Source organism: Ammospiza caudacuta, chromosome 4, assembly GCF_027887145.1.
Source record: "Ammospiza caudacuta isolate bAmmCau1 chromosome 4, bAmmCau1.pri, whole genome shotgun sequence".
NCBI classification, from domain to species: domain Eukaryota; kingdom Metazoa; phylum Chordata; class Aves; order Passeriformes; family Passerellidae; genus Ammospiza; species Ammospiza caudacuta.
This window is the reverse complement of record NC_080596.1, coordinates 55018541-55037565: the sequence shown is the minus strand read 5'-3', so window position 1 is coordinate 55037565 and position 19025 is coordinate 55018541. Positions and strand designations below refer to the sequence as shown.

The window sequence follows — 19025 nt, the reverse complement described above, 5'->3', positions numbered from 1 at the left end:
TTGAGAACGTCAGTAACTCCTCGTTTCCATCACAAGAGTTCTGTAACTATTTTGCCTATCAGTTCCATCAAATTCCTTCCTTGTAGATAGCTAGAAGTGACCTTAACTGCTGTACCTGTCCCTCAACATTCCTCCTGTGTAAGCACAGTTTTTATGGCTACTGATTTTGTGAAATTTGTTTCTTACTGCCTATACTGTAGGAAGAAGGCAGTGTATCAGATACAAAGTGTTAATACAAGACTTTTTTTTTAAAGAACATTTTCAAAAAGTGATGGACGTTTTTTAAGAAGTTCCAGTAAGAAGTGTCTTGTACTAAAACTTCATTTTTGAAAAATGGAAAGCTCACTGAGGTCCTGAAAATCAGAGAGCACTGCCATTTCCTTGCTCTGCTAGAAAGAGACCTCAGATAAAGACATTTTTTATTAAAGAATACACTTTATGTATTTAATGCTTAATTTATGTATTTAAATACATCATTCAAGTTCAGTCTCACAACTGATGATGCTGAATTTAGCTGAAAATAATATTTCACTAAACTAAATTGCTGGAATCAAAAATATAAAATATTTTTGATATATCAAATACAATTTAAATAGCCGCCAGCAATAGCCTCATAAAAAATGCATAAAATGGGAATCACACAAAATTTCTGAAGGGCCAGCATACTTAAAAAAACTTAAAGCACAGGAGCTCTGTGTTTGCAAAACAATTTGCCATGATCATTCATAAAAATCACCTATCCTCACTATGACAAAATTTGAGAAATTTCCTTGCCAAAAGTACGAAACCACAGAGGAGGCAAGACTTCAGAGGGGTTCTAGAGTTTATAGTCCTTAAATTACCTTAACATCTAGTTCAATACTTCATCAGGAAGGTTTGTTACCCACTAAATTTTACCGTTTCTGAGTTTTTGAAACTCCTTCAGTAAATTCCAGCACAACAGACGCAGTGTCTCAAGACAGCGCATGCTCTGCAACAGTGAGTAACTTTTGCCTTCATTTGAAAGAGCTGGAAAATTCATCTGATTCCCTAAGATCAGACAGCTGAAACAATGTACCCCAACTCAACCTGTACCCCAACCATGAACATAAATTTGGCACCCAGTGGCACAGGATTCAGTCACTTCACTAATATCTGCATCTGTAACACAATGTCAAAGAGAAATTTGAGAAGCTTACAAAGAATGCACCAAGCTTCAGCACAAAAAATTATGATTGCCCAGAACACATAGAAAGCAGCCACTTCATTAATAGTACTGGACTGAAGTGGCCTGAAACCAAAATAACACCTAATTTTAAAATTATCTTTGTTTCTCTGACTCAAAAATTACAGAGATTTCACTTCACTTGCTCAGCTGCAGTGATGTCAGAACAGTAGCCCACATTTCGCAATTCGTCTTCATAGTGAGGAAAGCAAACTTCAGAATGCACTTTGGCCTACAAATTGTAGAGGTCTGCAATAGTCTTCCACAGCTGCAAGAATTCACTGGACATGCTAAAAATGCTGTTGGCTAAGATTTATGGTCAGGAAACAAAATCTGTCAACTACAATCTTTACTGCCTAAAACTCAAACATTAAACTGAAGCCGCCAAGCACCTTCAAGAAAATGGCTGAGACCTAATATTTTATATGAATTTTATGGGAGAATGGTGGAGGTGGAAACAAGCAGATGCTGAGCAAGTAACTGATCTCAAGGAAAATGCTTCAGTATTTTTATTCCATAGCACCAAAATACTGATATACATTCATTGTGAGATTAATTACAGAACTCTGCTCCAGATGTTGAGAGAAGAGAGAGTTAACAGTAATCCAGATGGGGCTCAAATTCCTAACCAAGGAGAGAGACCAAAATATGTTGCTGTCAGATTCCACTATTGGCAATTTCTCCACTGAAGGTAAGCACTGCCTGTACTAAGGAACCAAAAAGAAGTATCAAAGGGAAACAATGCACCAAAGAAAATTGAAGGACAGAGGGAAATGCTTCCTGCTGCCTGCTTGAAACCATTGCCTTGCTTTACTTTAACTTTAGGCATTTTCTTTTGCCAGACCTCTGACTTATCATACATAGGGTTAAAAAATGGTAAAATCACGGGGTAACACTCAAATCAAAGGCAGTGGCCACCTGCATACTGTTGACAGTATTTGTTTTGAATTTGCCTAGGAGCTGCCTTCAGCGGTCAGAAGACAGCTGATTCTTGTGTGAGTCAGGTACTGGGAACCCAAGCAGCAGGAAAAGTGGTTTTCCATCACTGCACAAACTTAAGCATTTTATACCTATCTATCACTTCTTTTGGGTGACCAAGCATATCTCCTAGTCAGCAATCTTAGAGAAGCCCAGAACCTCAGAACATCTTTCCCCCTCATTTTCAGTATGATGCTTTTACAAGCACTCTGGCCAGGATTAAGACAGCACAAAATAAGTTTAGAGTAAAATAGGTACTAGCCTCCATCTACCTTTTCATAAATGTACCCAAATTTATTTGTGCTGATCAAACCTTTGAACATTTAATCTACTGGTCATGAAAGGTATCAGTTACTCACAGATTTTTTTCATATACTACCAAAGACTTGTCAGGTAATTACATATTTTTGAATCAAGAGTCACTTAAGGTCCCCAGAATTTATATACAAACAAAAATACTGAACTCCAGGAATCCCAATGTACTACTCAGATGTGAATATATGTACAGCAAGTCCATGCATTCATTTCTTAAACATTATTTTGAAGTTTTCTGAATTGAAGAGTACCAGTAAGGGCTTACTTCAATAATAATATAAAATGAAACAACTAAATCCAACAAGCCACAAACCAAACTATATAAAATCAAATCAAATTATTTCAAAGTAAGGATTTGTATAATCAAAATTATCTACATAACTTCATCCAAAAGTTTCTGGCAACATTCCCACACTATTTTCACAGAAGTTTCCATATACAAACCAATTGCTACTAGAAAAGCAGGCAAAATTCAGCTCCAACACTAGTTCAAGTTTGGCAACTACAGATTTTTGATGTATATAACCACTAAAAAATTGCAAACTCCTTGCAAACACTGACTCTAAGAAGAATAAACAAAATTAAGTTGAAACATATTTCAATAGCAGCTAGATTTTTGGGACTCCTATCAAGGAGTCCTTAATATGTTCTGCACAACTCTCAGGTCCTGACGTGTAAAAAATATTATTTAAGTGAGTTAAAGAGTTCTTACTTTCTATGAATAATTTGGGAAGTGCTTCACGTGCAAGAGTAAACTTGGAGTCTATTCCTGCTATAAGCCCAGTGGAGTGTAAATAACTGGCTTTGATATGACACACACACAAAAAGAAGATTCTACTACTTGCATTTTATCAGTTCATGCTTGGGGGAGAATGCTATTTATGGTGCCTATCTGCTGGATAGTACAATTTTTTTTTGCATTATGTGTGATTATGTGGAAATAAAAGATTCATCTGTCTACGCGTAAGTATGCATGCAGTTACTCCCCTACAGACTGACACATCCTGGAAGTTAGCACATGTCTTTGTTTAAAGAACAACTACAGCAGGCATTGGGAAGGGAAAAAACATTAAGAATCAGAGCCAGCATGAAGACACATCTGTTTGCAAGCACTGGCCTGTACCTACTCTAGTTCAACTCACAGCACAAGACTCAGTAGTTTGGACTACAGGACAGGAGAAAAACAGTCTAAACCTCACAGACTGCATCTCATAACCATAATACTGGGACAGAACTGAGAGCCATCATCCTGAGGGAAGCCTGAAAAAACACTGAAACCTCTAATTCCTTCTTTTGTACAAATAGGACAGACAACAGAAGAGAAAAACAAACAATCCTAGAGAAAGGTGTTATCTAAATATTTCTCTCTACTATTACTACATCAATTCTGAATTCAAATATAAAATCAATTAATTTTGAAAGCAATGTATTATGTATTAGGATGAATGGTATCTATTACTGCAGTTACTCAGCTAAACATTAGAAAATTTGTCGAGGATTTCCCAACATTCATGCTTGTTCAAAACTACAGGTGCCAGCAAAATCCACATCTGTGTATAAACACAGCACTGATCTCAATTATTTGTAACCAGAGAACATTCCCCTCTGTTTCTTAGCTTCTTTTTTCAGACATGGAAGGCCAGTACATCACTCACTGCACTGAGATTTGCAGCTCCCTGAAACAAGGGACACACTTCATTTTGTTTACAGATGCTGCCTCACAAATAGAGGGGCTGGAGAGGTGTTTGTAGAACTTCTTAGGCTGCAGTTTCATGGCTGTGTGAGTCAGCCCAAATCTGCCAGATCTGTCCCTCCATTATGCCAGCACGCAAGTGGCTGATAAGTGACACTACTGAAAAATCCCATTTTCTGCCCAGGTTACTTTTCAGATATATCTGCTTCCTGAACCAGCTCATTACATGGCTGTAAAAATGACAGGAGAAGGTGAGACTACTTCAGCCCAATCTCAGGGTGCAGTTTAATGACTGAGAAGTTGATTTAGTAAGGTTAAACTCAATGAACACAGTGTCCCAAGTTCAGCTGTCACTGCTAGTTCACCCCAGTATTATCACAGGGCTTTTGCAAAAGAAGAGGGGGTAGTGGGTGACTGCACAAATCACGCTGACCCAAATGAAAACTTACCTGGGAAAACTGCTTTGGAATTGGATCAATTCTACAATCCAGCACCCTGCAAGCCACAGACACACCTGGATAGGCATGGGGAAAAGCATGGCCCACAAGCAGCAAGAGCATTTAACTGGCTCAAAGTGCTGCCTTTGGTGTTTGTGCTCCCATACACCAGGCCTTGATTCAGGGCAATCCTCCACCTACTGGCGTAGCAACTCCACCGTTTCCAACATCAGTTTTCCCCTCTTTCCCCACAGTCCCTATGTGCCTCTATTTTTTACTACTTCTCCTCTCACTCTTCACAAACTTGATTTGTTTCTATGACTTTAGGAGTGCTGGTGACTCAAATAAAGGAAAATTACTTTCAACCATTATTCTTCCTGAACAGCAGTGGCAGCAGCAGTGAAAATGAGCAACTGTTTCTTCACTAGCAGATCACACTAAAAGTACTCAAAAGTATTCATATACTACAGTGTCAGGATGAAAGCTTCAAGAACACAATTCTGGCAGACCATAAAGAGAACCAGCCTTTTAAAATTATTTACTTATTTTTAAGATAAACTAAATTGATTTAGACTATGTTAGTATACCCACTATGCAGGTCAGCTCAGATCACTAAACTGACTTGCAACACTCTACAAAACCAACATGTCATTACTTACTCCTCCACATTGTTACATTCCTGACAAAATTTTTCCCCCACAACTTTGTTTTTGAGCAGAATATTGATAAAGATGATGAAAAATTGTGGGAAACTCTCAAATAATCTTCTAAAAACACCAACAATTAATATTGTCCTTATTTCTAAAATTTTGAGGTTAGTTTTAAAATTGATTTTCTGGGGATGCTGCATGATGCCAGGCTTTTAACAAAGTGCTGAGAGACATCAGTTCAGATTCTGTACAGAAACAAATGTGTGACAGCCCTCACGCATACAGACTGGAGTCAGTAACTCTGAGGAGTCTCAAGACAGTGTGAATTAGGGCACAGCTCCACAGTGTGAATTCTCAGGAGGCAGAGCCTGTGAGAGAGAGTCCCTCAAGGCATTTCTCAAACCAGCTCCACTGCTAGATAAAAATCTAATGGTGAACTCCATCCTCACACACATACACAGGTATCAGAAACCAGTTTTAGCATCAAACATGGAGTGACACACAGAGCTCCAATTCCAGGATGAGTATTCTTTAATCTACACAGCACATCTAACTCGGACCAGAATGCTCCAATTTGCACAAGAACCTAAACTAAGAACAGTATCTAAACATGTCAAAGTGAAACAAAATTAAATAGCACCTTTTTAATCTGTAATCTGACTGAAAGTGATTTAACCTTTAAAGGGAAACACAGGCTAGGACTGAAAGACCGTAACTTGGGAAAACATTACACACCACCCCCACTTTCCCAGTTGAGATTTAGAAACACAGACACTAATTTGTTTTTTAGTCCCATTTCAAAGTGATTTTTTACCAGCTTATTAAGTTTTCTACTGACCTACTTCCAGTTCTATTAATGTGTATATATTCTACAAAGATATAGTTTTTGTACTTGGTGAACCCTCCATTTCCTAAAGCAAAATTCTCATGGTTTTACAGCAGTCTAGACTACCAGTTTCAAAAGGAACAAAGCTGAAATCTTATTTCCAGATTTCCAAATTTCCCTTCAGCTAGTTATGCCTACTTTCATATTCTATGTACATTTTCTAAGAAAAAAATGTTACTAACAGGTCACAAATACAACTACTAGACCTTCATTTAGTGACTTCACATGAGCAAAACCAGTACTTCTTGCCACTGATATTCTACTGGCAATAGCAGAGGAAAGAGCTTTTGAGATGGATTAGAATTTTTCAGGAATAATGACACATGCCAACTACATTTTTAAAGGATGATCAAATTAGGCATTTAAATAAACATGCATTTTCAAGAAAAAATGCTTTAAAGCTGCCTTGCATTCTTGCCTTGTAGGTGAATGAATGTTAACTCTGCAGCACCTCACTGATGAGAAAGAAACACCTGTTAAAACCCACACATACAGGGCCACTTTTCCACCTCTCACAGATCACCCAGTTGCTCTCAACCACCATAACAAAGTGCTGAGTTTACCTGCTTTATTTTTATTGGTGCAACAGCTTAAGAATGAAACTTCCTTTCACGTGCTCCACAATACATTCTGCTATTGTGCAAACAAAGCAGCAAAACTTCTGAATTATTTTTCTTCGCTACTTTATGTAAACAAAGTTTCTAAAAGATTTTTTTTTCCTTTATGACTGACAGGAATAAGGCCCAGAGAAAAGCACTGCAGTCAGAGTTGAGTATCAGGTTTTACTCTCTTAAATCACAAGAAAAGAACAATTTTTATATTCTGCAGAATTTACTTTCAAACAATTCCCTACTAAATTATGAATAGTTTAAGTAAATTTCAGTAATGAGTTTATTACAGAGAATCATTACTGTATTTGGATAATTAAGTACATGCATATATTTTCCAATGGTACCAGAACAAAAGTACAGTTAAAACACAAAATTATATTAAAATAACAGGATTTATAAAACTTTGACTACCCTATGGACCAAAAGACAGAGTAAAAATTTCAAGGTGAAATATGCAACCCCATCCTTCCTTACACTGAACTTGTAACAGAAGTCAATCAGCATATTTTTTTTCAAGGAACAACTTATTATAACCAATTTCTTTTCATATCCACATCATTATTGGCATAATTTGTAACACTCTTTATATTAAGCACTTCCTAAGTGTAACTACATTTTCATTGCACACACTCTTCTTCAGCACTTGTACCACAGCCCTGATTCTAAGTAGCCAGAAAAACCAGGAAAAGGTAATTACATAAAAAACCACTATACAAAACATCAATTAAAGAACTTACTGTTTGTCTTTTGAGATTTTAAACTACCTCTGAGTGATTTGGGTTTTGCTGGGTTTTTAGATTAGCTTTTTTATTATTACTTTACCCTTTCAATAATACCACATCATATAAGCAATTTTCATCAAGCTGATCGTGGAATACAAGTCTCAGATTCAGTTGTTAAAAAAAAAAACACTTTAAAGTTTAAAAAGCAGTAATACTTTTGAATACCATGAACCACCCACTACCAGTTTGTGGATTAAGAGAATATTAAAAAATTTTTGTGCTTTATTTTCCTTGTTTATCTCCTGTACTGCTGCTATTTGAAACTGATTTTATCACAGGCAGCAAAATTGCCACTGGCTGGTTTCCAGCAGATCTCTTCCCCACCACTCTCCTCTCAGAGAGCTGCTGCACCCCTTGCCTTGCCCTCACCCCCCTGCATCACCTGCCCACTTTCCTTTGGGTGCCCTGTCCAGAAAGCTGGAGAGGGGGCAGCAGATCCCCTAAAACATTTGAAACACCCATGAAATAATTAGTTGAATTTATTCCAGCTAGCACATGAGATGCTGCCTTTTGAAATGTTTAACAGTGCTGGTCCATGTTCCTTTGTGTAAACAGAAGTTGGATATCTCTATTCTGTTCAGCAGCAATTAGACAAGTGTTCCATCTCTGAAACCTTTGTCCAACTGCCAGCAAGTTTTGAAATAATGTAACTTCAAGGAAGATCAGTAACAAATAAATCAGATTAATTTAATTAGAAAAGTGAGGTCAAAACATTTTCCCAGGCAAAGTTCTACCACATATACAAAGTAAACAGAGACACACAAACATTTTCCTCAGTTTTTGAGAGACTGATTTTTGGGTACTTTAAACAACAGTAATAAGATTTCCATAGTAAGCCCAAGTTTAGAGCTGGTCTTTTGATGGGCTTTCACACTAGATGCACAGACAAAAACAGTTTTAAGATCAGTAAGTTATGTAATACTTTAAAAATATTGTAAAACTGCAGATGTTAAGCTGTTTCTTCATGGTCAATCAGTCTATTTCCACAGAGAGCCATAAGAAAGAGAGAGACAACAATTGCAGAGGAAGGAGAATTCTTCAATGACTGCAAGCAAATTCTAATACTACTAACTACTAATCTAGGTATTTCATTTTTAAGCATGTGCATTTTTCAGGTGTTGTAGACATCAAAGAATAGCATGTGAGAAAACTCTAGAAATATAAGACTTCTCCAAAATCCTTTTAAGTGAAATGTATGTTTAGAATATCCCCATGCTATCCAGGTACCAGAAAGTTTTCCATCTTCATTCCTGAGCTGCAAGTCCATTGTGCTAATTTTATCTCTGTTTCTCCTTAGCAGTATTTCATCATGCTTAAGAGATCTTTACAACAGCCAAATTCTGATGTCAGCACAGCACCAGGAACACGGTTCATTAGTTTAGTGCAGCTGCAAAGCCAGCAAAACACACATTGCTCTGAGTAACACCAATAATAAGCATGTGTTTTACATTTCTAGGTAACAATGGTGGTTAACAAGATATTGCAGTCTGGGAAAAAGCCCTCAGATACAAACAATGATTAACACAGACTGGGGACTACAGAAAAGTTTGCTTTCTTGAACTACCAAAATGGCTAAATGGCTGTAGTATTAACTGTGAACCAAAGATCTGCTAATTATTTTGTCTGTTGTTTTTCTTTATCATAGCAGAAGATGCACATTAACATTAAGCAGACAAAACAGTATGAACTGATTCAATTAGACAAGGTAAAAAAGTAACCACGTATATATGTCTGATTTCCCTTTCTATCAATCATCTCCATATTGCTGTCTGCAAGCCCAGGGTAGTTTTTCATTCACTTCGTATCACTGGTAAGAGAATAACACTTCCCTCATGAGTCTTTGACCACTGCTAAAGCTCCTGCTGTTCTGCAAACTTAGGCAAACAAAGTCCTCAAAGTCCTCAGGTCTCCCACATTGCACCATAAAAACACATCCTGACTTGCATATCCTCCTGAACTGATTTCTACGACTAAATCATGTCACTTCCACTGAAGACAACATCAGTACAGCTCTGGTCTGCCACAGGCTTCCAGTATGCCCCTAAGTAATATTTAACATTCAATAGTTTTTCAATTTTAGAAGAGGTGGACAAACTCAGAAGTCTGTAATTTATTATTATCACAACAACCCTTAATCATCTCTTTTCCAAGGTAAATAATCCTGTACTTCTCAAACTTCTAGTCTTTGTAATTCTAATGTTAATATAGTACTTGCTAAGTGATTACACACACACACACAAAAGGAAATACCACAATCAAAATCCTGAAGCCATTACTTGGTTCCACTCACATTAAAAAATTTGTTCTGGAGTTACTCAAGGTTATTTAGTAGAGGAGTACCGGTCCAAGACCACCTTTCTTATTTATCATAGATGGAATACTGTAGCTGAAGGAAAATACTTTAAGAAAATGAATATTCTATACTGTATTTTCAAATGTAAAGTCTGAAGATTTGCATGCCAGCCTCCCATCTATTACAAAGTTTCTATATAATGCCTGTAAAACAGCATGTAACAGTTTGCACAGAAAACATTAGTCATTTTCTGGGTTTTTTAGGAGAGATAAGGCCTGATTTACAGAAGCCCTGGGCACTCAGAAACGTAGCTGAAATCAAAGAAACTTTCAGTCTGAACATATAAAGTGCCACAGAATGCACTTCACTTCAAAAGTCACAATTTAGAAATACCAAATCAGACATATGAAGCCAGCTTGTCTTTCTGATATTAGGGTTTGGTTTTTTCCTTTTCAGTAATTCTTCAGTTCCCCATCTTTTAACTGTGATTAACATCACACGTTACAAACCTCAAGCACTAGCATATGAATAAGATTTTAAAAATCTTTTAAGTTTGTAACAGAATAAATAAGGACATAAAGACTTCTGAACTACTCTGTCCATTTCAGTGGTCAGACATCAGAAGTTATCATTTCTAATTCAGCAACCTTTTGGGTTTCCCCCCCCTTTCAATGGGAGGCTTTTTTCCTTTTCACAATACATTTATCTTAGTGTTGCTGGGAAACCATTAGAATAATATTGTACATGTGAAGTTGCCATTAATTACTGATGCACTTGTAACAAAAGAAAATTGTCAGATACAAAAACAAAGGGTGTCATCATCAATCAGTTTGAAATTCAGTAACATCTGGGTGAACTTGCTAAGCCCACATGGTCTATTCCTCTAAGGACTGACAAAACTGGGACATTTACAAAGCAATTGGTTAATATTCCATTTGGAAAAAAAAATCAGAACACAATTTCTTCTTCTCTGACTAGTGGCCTGTCCTAGTTAATGAAAGATTGTTACAAGACTCAAACTAATTAAAAAGATTAAACTATGAGCAAAATCAAATTAAAAATTTGGCTTTAGGCTTATGTGGCTAGCAATAGCTCAAGAACATTGCAACTGCAGTCTGCAGTTAAATACAATTAATGGAGTTTAAAACTATTAGAATAATTAACTGTGGATCATTTCTGTAACCTGGCTGTATGACCTCCACAAAATTACTTATAATTCTTAAATATAAGCATGTAAATACATGCAAGTCACCCATGGCACCCAAGACTTGCCATTTATTAGTTAATATACTATCCAAACCACTTACTATGTATATACTTTTTCCTCTCAAATATAACAAATTCTCGTGGGTGACACAACAGATTTTCTTCTACCGAATGACATTTTAATTTGTATTTTTTAGTATTGTTTAATATAACTATCCAGGTCAGATCAAAGGTCCATCTAACTACACAACCTCAGAGAGCAGCCATGAGCTTATATAGAAATAGCAGGTTTAGTTCAAAGAAACTTTTTTTCCTCACCTGTAACTCCAGCCTATTCCAAAACATTTAAGTAGCATCAAGCAACCTTTCTCAATTTCAACATGATGTAACAGATGCCTAAAACTATCTGTGCATGATATGACAAACTGTTAGCATTACCCATTTCTAGTGGTATGGAAGCACAAGAGGCCAAACTACAAAGGGGCCAATACCTGATAACCAGCGGAACACACAGAAAGACAATGGAAAGGAGAGGGAGGGTGTTTGTTCCATTCTCACACAAATACATATAATCACTGAGAAATGCCAAGGGACAAGATAGGCAAGACTTCAAGGCACACCTGGAGTGCTAACTTCCCCAGATGATCACAAGCCAGGCCTTGGGGTGGGCATGGCAGGGGGAGAAAGAGCATGAAAGGGTGTGGGGGGCATTGAAATCAAATGCGACTTCCACAGCAAATGCCTTGCCTAACTGTCACCATGGAAAAAAGAACAAGACTGCTGGACTGATTGAAACACAAAAGGACAATCATTCCCCCAAAAAATCCAAACCCCCATAAAACAAAAACCAGAATCCTAACCCAGCCGTGATAAAGAACTGTATCTCTCTCACTAAATTCTAACTTATAAAACTTAATTTCACACAAATATATTTAAACACTGCCTTAAACCTGTGCTTAAAATTTCCATGCTGAAATAAATTTATCGCTTCTTTTCCTCTGAAAAGTTTCAGAAACTTTTTTTACTTGTGTATATTTAGGTCTGATTAAAAGTGCATTTTACAAATTTCATGAATTTGTGTTTACACTGATATCTCAAGGTAAAAGCAAATGTTGCACTGTAAGTATTTTCTTTCTGTCTACAGACTTGTCTTACACTTTACCAAACTGTACAGTTCCTAGTACAAAGCTTTATCTGAACTCACCATCATGCATGCTTTCTTTTACATTAAAAACTCCAGCAGGCATGATGGTTTTCCAGAAACAACACAAATGCCCCCATCCCTATCTCAAAAGGGAACACTTGCTAACTTTAACATTCAAATTGACTCTGAGGCTCCTTCAACACTCTAAGGCAGGACTGCCACAAAAAGAAGTTGGTTTTGCCCTGTGCCAGCCCAAGTATTTGTGAAGTTTTCCTGCTAAATTGCATGAGGAAAGGGTTCAGGTTAAAATTAACTTAGTTGGAGAGGAGCAGGTGTTCTGTTGTGGGTTGGTTTGAGTTTTTTGCCCTGCTAAGTTTTAACCCAGTCAACCCTTCCATTTTGGTGTGCAGCAAAACAAAATGCTTGTAAAGAAGGTACAGAACAGAGGCTGGGACAAGCATGTGAGAGTGCCACATATTTTGGTGGCAGTTCTGGCTTTGCCTACAAGGGCTGCTTATGTCAGTCACTGAGAAAATCAGTCTGTATGCATTTTGGATTGATGGGGCTATTTGAAATGTATCTGACAATTAAGTACACTACTATTAATCTTATTCATAATGACTAAAAATGCTTTATATCAATGACATTTTATCATTCTCTCGTGATCAAAGTTATATCTGAGATTTAATAGTTTACTGACAACAATATACAATTCTGCAGTTTAACACGGCAGTAAGACATAGTCAATTCTGAAAAAAATTCAGTAGTCATAAAGAAAACTTGCAGCAAAGCAGATGCCAAGATTCTAAAACTTCTTTCAATCCCCAACTATCTCATGGAAAGAAATACAATATGGCTAACACAATTGCTCTCAAGTTCTATTTAGGTCCTGGTTTGATCTTGGAACTGAAGGAGGGCTTCTTGGGTGCTTTACAGTTGTTTGTGTTCCCCTTCTATTACTTGGTTATGTCAAAGTTACCATCCCCCTTTATAAGCCTTAAGCCAAATTGTCAAGCATCTGACTTGCAGCTCTAAAATCAATCCCTATATAACTTGAACATCTGCCCTGTAAAGAGAAAGATTGACCTAAAAAAAAGATTTTGTGTCAAAAGTACAGAAACCTCAACACTCTGCTGCATGCTAGCTGCCTAGTTTGGTTAAACTTACTTGGATCTATTGAATGGACACCTGAGCCCAGCCACAGCACACCAGTTAAAATCACTTCCTCAACAGCTGAAACCACACATCACATACTGTCCCACTCTAAGAGGGCACCAAACCATCAATGCAATCTAACACTCCAGAAACTACCTTTGACTCCATTAAGCACCTGAACTTGTGTTTCATTTGCCATACACACGCAATCCTGAGGCATTTCCTTTCTACATCCCTCAAAAGATTAATGTTCATTTTAAATTCGTAATATTTTCATTTTCAGGACAATAATAATGTTATCATACAGACATATCAAAACACTTTGAAAGTATCTGGCCTACATTTTATTACCCACAACCCCAAGCAGAAGGAGGGAATGGATATAAAAACATTCTTTTTAAAAGTCCTTGGCACAAAAGCTGCTGCTCAGGCACTCTGGGACAGGTGCCCAGAATGTCTCAAGTTCCAATAATAAGAAAAGCTTTCATTAGAAGAAGAGGTCTGGACACAAAAATACAGATACAATACCAGAAAACTTGCTAATAAGGACACAGATTTGTAACCAGTTAAGTTGACCATGACTTCAACAAGCTAAAAGAACAAAAATGTGCAGGAACTGATCCACATCCTGGTGGCCAAAACTCTGAGTTGCACATTTTCTGTAAGAGCATCTTTGGCTGACGCATGGCCAAGACAATAAAAAACCTACAGTTTCAAGAACTGATTCATGCCTGAGTTGGTACATTCTGTTAATGATAAAAAAGCTTTAAGTCACATTTAAAGCTCTGGAAAGTTATGTTTTGAAGAAAACTTGAAGAGATTTAACAAAACTGTTTCAAGCATTTCTATCCCAAGCACAGCATCGTCATAATATTCCACATACCAAAATTAATTTGCTTTTATAAATCAAGTTGATACAAAGAAGCTCAGACTTCATAAAGAACAGACACATTATACAAAAGCATAAAGAAAAATATACTTGTTGGTTTAGTCCAAGAATGTACAGTACTTCCCATTTTCTTGATGCTTCAGTAAAGCCCATACCTAACAAAAAAATTCCTCTAACTCAGATTACAGAGTACCAATACAGTAAGAAAAATCTTTCTCTGTCATTTCAGACAGAAAAAAATGTCAGTAGGTGCAGTAGCAAAGTATTTGTTTCCATTTGAAGTTACTCTCAAGTTTTTTGGCTGTCTGAATTCTGTTGTGTTTTAAGGAATTCTGTAACAATAATTCATTAAAAAACAACAGAAAAAGTCTGCCCTTAGCCTGGAAATTATGTCTAATACACACACACACACGTGAATTCAGTAAAACATGTATACATTATTTTGAAGTTCCATTATTCCCATTATATAGGAATGACATAGTTCACCATTCCAAGTCAACCTACTGGGACAAAATAAAATACCTGTTTCAGGGATCAGCTCAAAACTGCATTCCTCTACATTCCACAGACTTTAATCTGAGGTATCTGCCAAAACAGTCACAACTCTAGTATCCTCTCCTGTACCTGGCAATATTCCACTGCAGTTCTGAAAATACTAGGCCAAGCTTGTCCATTCCATAATTTTCAAAACTGTAAATGGACAACAAGACTAATTTTCGAAAAAAGAACACTGATAGGTGCCTTGCTGCTTAAAAAACAAAGCACAAAGCCTATACTCTCCTCACATTTATAGCTAAGAAAACTTTTCAATGTACTAACTGACCAGCCCAGACCATGATTTCTATTTTTCAGTCTTTGTGGAATCACTGCTGTCATAGGAAACAGATCATCAGATGATAGAGGATTTCCAATCTCTAAAAATTATTACTCCACCCTGGGCATAGGACCAAATCCTAGGTTACAAAAACCTTTGGTCCAAAGACCATGGTGTTAACAAACGAGCTGTGTCAATATTTGATCAATGCTTAAATTAATTCTCTATTTTCAGCATGGACTTAAGAAATAATCCTACTGTAGCACAGTAGCATTTTTTTTCCAGCGGAAGAAGAGATTAAGAAAGTAAAAAAGAGGCAAGACTTGCACTCCCCCAGGATGCTGTCAAACAGAGAAGATGCTTTTCTAACAATCCCTTTTGCTCAAGAAAATTTAGCAATTTTGTCAATTATACTAAATGGAAAAAAACCAGTACGCATTACACTAAGTTAAAAAATCTGAGGCAGGTTTTACATTTGAAACTATTTCAAAATTCCATCCATAAACTCCAGAAATTAAGCTTTGTTTTTGGCAAACAGTGTGATCTTTTCAATCAAAATTACCCTTACGTAGGCCTACTTGCTTCCTCCACTCAACTATACTTTCTTCAGATGCCGGAACCCAAAACACCACCTAGCTTGCCAAAAAATTTTGCTAGCATATCCTGTAATTATTACTTGTGATTCCACTTCAGACCTCTCCTCTAAACTGTGGATATGTTTCATGTACAGATTAGCAGTTAATGTACCAATTCCAGCATTAGAGAACTCACAAGACAACAGTAATGAATTACGAAAAATGGGGAAAATGGGTCCTCCACTTTTAAAGAAAAACAATGAAGTCATATTCCCTTAAAGGTCTGCAGGCAGGAAGGACAACAAAACTCTGGCAGTTCTCCATCCTAGTGATAAAATGTTTACCTTAACAAGTAAAAGTTTCAGGGAGGGGGGTGGTGGTCAGAATTGCTCACCTTTAACCGTTTAACCACCTCATCGTTGGTAATTTTGTCTGTAATCTCCTTCACTCCAGGAGGATAGTAGATGATTTTACCGTCGGCAGCAGGTTTTGGTTGGGTAGCAGGGAAGTCCATCCTGGCGCTGCTGGTTATAAACTTTCCTTCTCCACAGTCCTCTACCGGCCTCTATCGGTCAGAAAACAAAAGTTCAGCAGAATAGAAACGACTTTCTAACCCTCTTTTTCCATTCCTCACCCTCAATTCGCCGAAGGCCCCGGCTATCGCCCCGCCGGCCGCGCCCCCCAGCGCTGCCCCCGCCGCATCCCGGCGGGAGCGCGGCCCGACCCGCTGCCGCTCCCCGCGGCTCGGGCCTGCCCGCTCCCCTCCGGCGCCTCCTTTCATTGCGGGGCTGCTCCAGCCCAACACTGTTAGTTCGCAGCCGACGGTTTTACAATGAAATTTGGGGCCCAATCGAGGGACACCCCGCGGCCGAGGGCCCCTTACGGCCCGGGGAGTGGGCCGGGAACGCCGTTCCGGCCCCAGGAGGTGGTTCGGAGCCGGCACACCGGCCCCGGAGCCGGGAGACGAGGCCTAAACAGTTAGGCCTCAAAACTATCGGGAGGCAGAGAAGCCAACAGGAGAGGGGGAGGGAGGGAGGAAGAGAGGGAGGCGGCGGCGAGCGCAAACAAAACCCCCCCGCGACCCCCCCGTTCCCTCGGAGCCCCCCACCCGCCCTCCCGCGCCTCCAGGAGCCCCCCCGGGGAGGGGGCCCGGCCACTCGCCACTTTCCATTTGTTCCCGCAACTTCATGTCCCCTCAGCCCTCGCCCCGCACCCCCCTTCCACCCGCCCCGCCGCCCCGCATTCGGCCGGGCCCACAAAGAGCCCCCCGCAGCCCCGGCTCCGCGCACACACCCCCGCGGCCGTGGGGAGCGGGGAGCGAGCACGGGGGGAAGCGGGACCCGGAGCCGCCTTTACCTCATGCAGCTCCGGAAGGTGCAGCATTGAGCAGCCTCCGTGCCGGGTGGTGCTCGCCGCTCCGCCGCCACCCCGCCGGCCGCTGCCCTGGGCGCTCCCGCCGCCTCCTGCTCCGCGGCGCGGCAGCTCCTGCTCGGGAGCGCTGGCTGGGGGAGGGGGAGCGGCTCGGTGGCGGCAGCAGCGGCGGCGGCGGCGGCCGGGAGAGGGGGAGGCTCGGGCGGAGCGTGCGCCGCGGGGACCCAGCGCCGCTCTCCGCCCGCCCAGGGAAGCGCAGCCCGGGAGGAACCTCAGCACCGCCCCCGCCCCTTCCCTTTCCCCTGCCCGCCCGCGGCCGGCGGCGACGCCCCGCCAGGAGCCCCCAGCCCCCGCCCCGGGCAGATGGCGAGGCCGCCCAGTGAGTCTGGCACCGCCAGGAGCCCCGCGCAGGGTGCCGGGCAGTGCCGGGCGCGGGCAGCGCGTCGCTGCCTCAGCTTGGCGTCTAAAGCCCCGGAGCGGCCGGGCCGGGCAGGCTCCGCCGGGGCGGCGAGGGCACGGCTGGCGCCGAGCGGCGATGCCCGGCTGCCGGCGGTGTCAGCGAGCGAGGCTGCGGGGTCCTGGCTGCAGGGCGGGAAGGCGAGAGTTACTTTGCTGCTTCCTTACGGAGCCCGGGCCGCTCATGGCTGGCCGGTCCCTCAGGCGTGTGGGGCCTGGTCAGCGCGATGGAGAAGACAGTGTGCGGAAACGGCGTGTGGGGTGGCGCGGAGAGTGCGGGGGCAGGCGAGAGTGAGCCGTCCTTCTTCAAGCAGATGAGGGGAAAGAGAGTATCCACACTTTGGTTAAAAATCTTAAGGAGAAACTTGAATATGCAGACCAAAGGAGCCCTCGCCAGCCAACTCAGGAACTCCTTCCGTGCAAAATGTCTTTATAATTTAATATTGATATTGCCAAGGGATGGGGTACGTCTGGAAAGTCAATAGCAAAGTGGGATATATCTGTCTGTTTTGAATCTGCAGTATGTACCCTGTCTGAAGCGTAGGTGGCTATGAAATGTTTTCTAGATGCCGGTACTGTTCAGAGAAGGTATGTGACAGCTGAAAGATGACTTCTAGCTGATCAAGACTAATTTCAGATCTTCAGCTGGTTTGTTTTTTTTTTTTATTCAAACCAGCTAAAAGTATTATTTTTCTTTATTTTGGACATCTCTAATGAATTTACTTCAGAGCAAATTGAAGGTAGGAGGTCAGGACCATCTCCACGGAGGGGTGTTTCTCTCCATGGGGGTTGCACAGGTACAACAGGAGCCTAGCCAGGCACAGCAGGGTGAGCTAGCATGGCACAGCAGCGGCAAAGGACAGATGCAGGAGGGTGAGATGATGGGACAGGATGGGAAAGAGGTAAGTAAGTAAGAGTATGGCGAAGTGTGCCACATTCCAGCTTTACAACGTGCTGGTGGAAAATGTACAAAGACTGAGAAGCTTTTTGGAACATCGGGTGTAATAGCATGTGGGTAGGAAATTGCTCTCCTATATTTGCATTCCTTGTCTCCCTGCAGTGTTATCCTAGGGGAGTTAAAGCATTGAATGTCCACAGCCTCTATGAAACCAGCTTAGAAGGATTATAGTGAAAGTGACTGAGAGTTGCAATGAACATTTGGAGAATCTCAGACACTGATTTTGAAATTTAGAAGGATGCATCAGACCAGGCATTTAAATCTGGCTGTGAACCCCGCCTTAGATGAAATTATTCTCTCCAAGCTTAAGGATCGATGGATTTGGGCATTCACAAGACAGGTGATCCTAAGGTTGTACTGATTTTAGTAAATAAATAAAGCCAAAGCATGTCTTTTCTTTTCTGAATCTAAACTAAAGGGGCCATTTAGATTTGCCTTAACATGTAAGGACTCAGACTAGCTATCAACTTTAATTTGTTATCAAATAAGAGGTACTGCCAGAACTTACATACATTGAACATATTTGGGTCTTCTATCCTTAAATTTATTACATAAGGTACTTCTCCAATCAAATTACTAATATAAACCATTTGGTGTAGGTTCCTTAT

General features: G+C 40.3%; 1 protein-coding gene across 3 annotated transcripts in view; it reads right to left on the bottom strand.

Moving 5' to 3' along the window:
- PDS5A (PDS5 cohesin associated factor A) overlaps window positions 1-17191 on the bottom strand; it is a 75525-nt gene extending 58334 nt beyond the window's left edge. For all 3 annotated transcript variants that reach the window (XM_058804290.1, XM_058804291.1, XM_058804292.1), the window contains exons 1-2: window positions 16989-17191; window positions 16027-16197 (exon numbers count right to left, since the gene is read on the bottom strand). In XM_058804290.1, the coding sequence (XP_058660273.1) occupies window positions 16027-16197; window positions 16989-17015 (198 nt within the window). In that variant the 5' untranslated portion in view covers window positions 17016-17191. The remainder of the gene's footprint in view (window positions 1-16026; window positions 16198-16988) is intronic.
- Between the last annotated feature and the right edge of the window lie 1834 nt (window positions 17192-19025).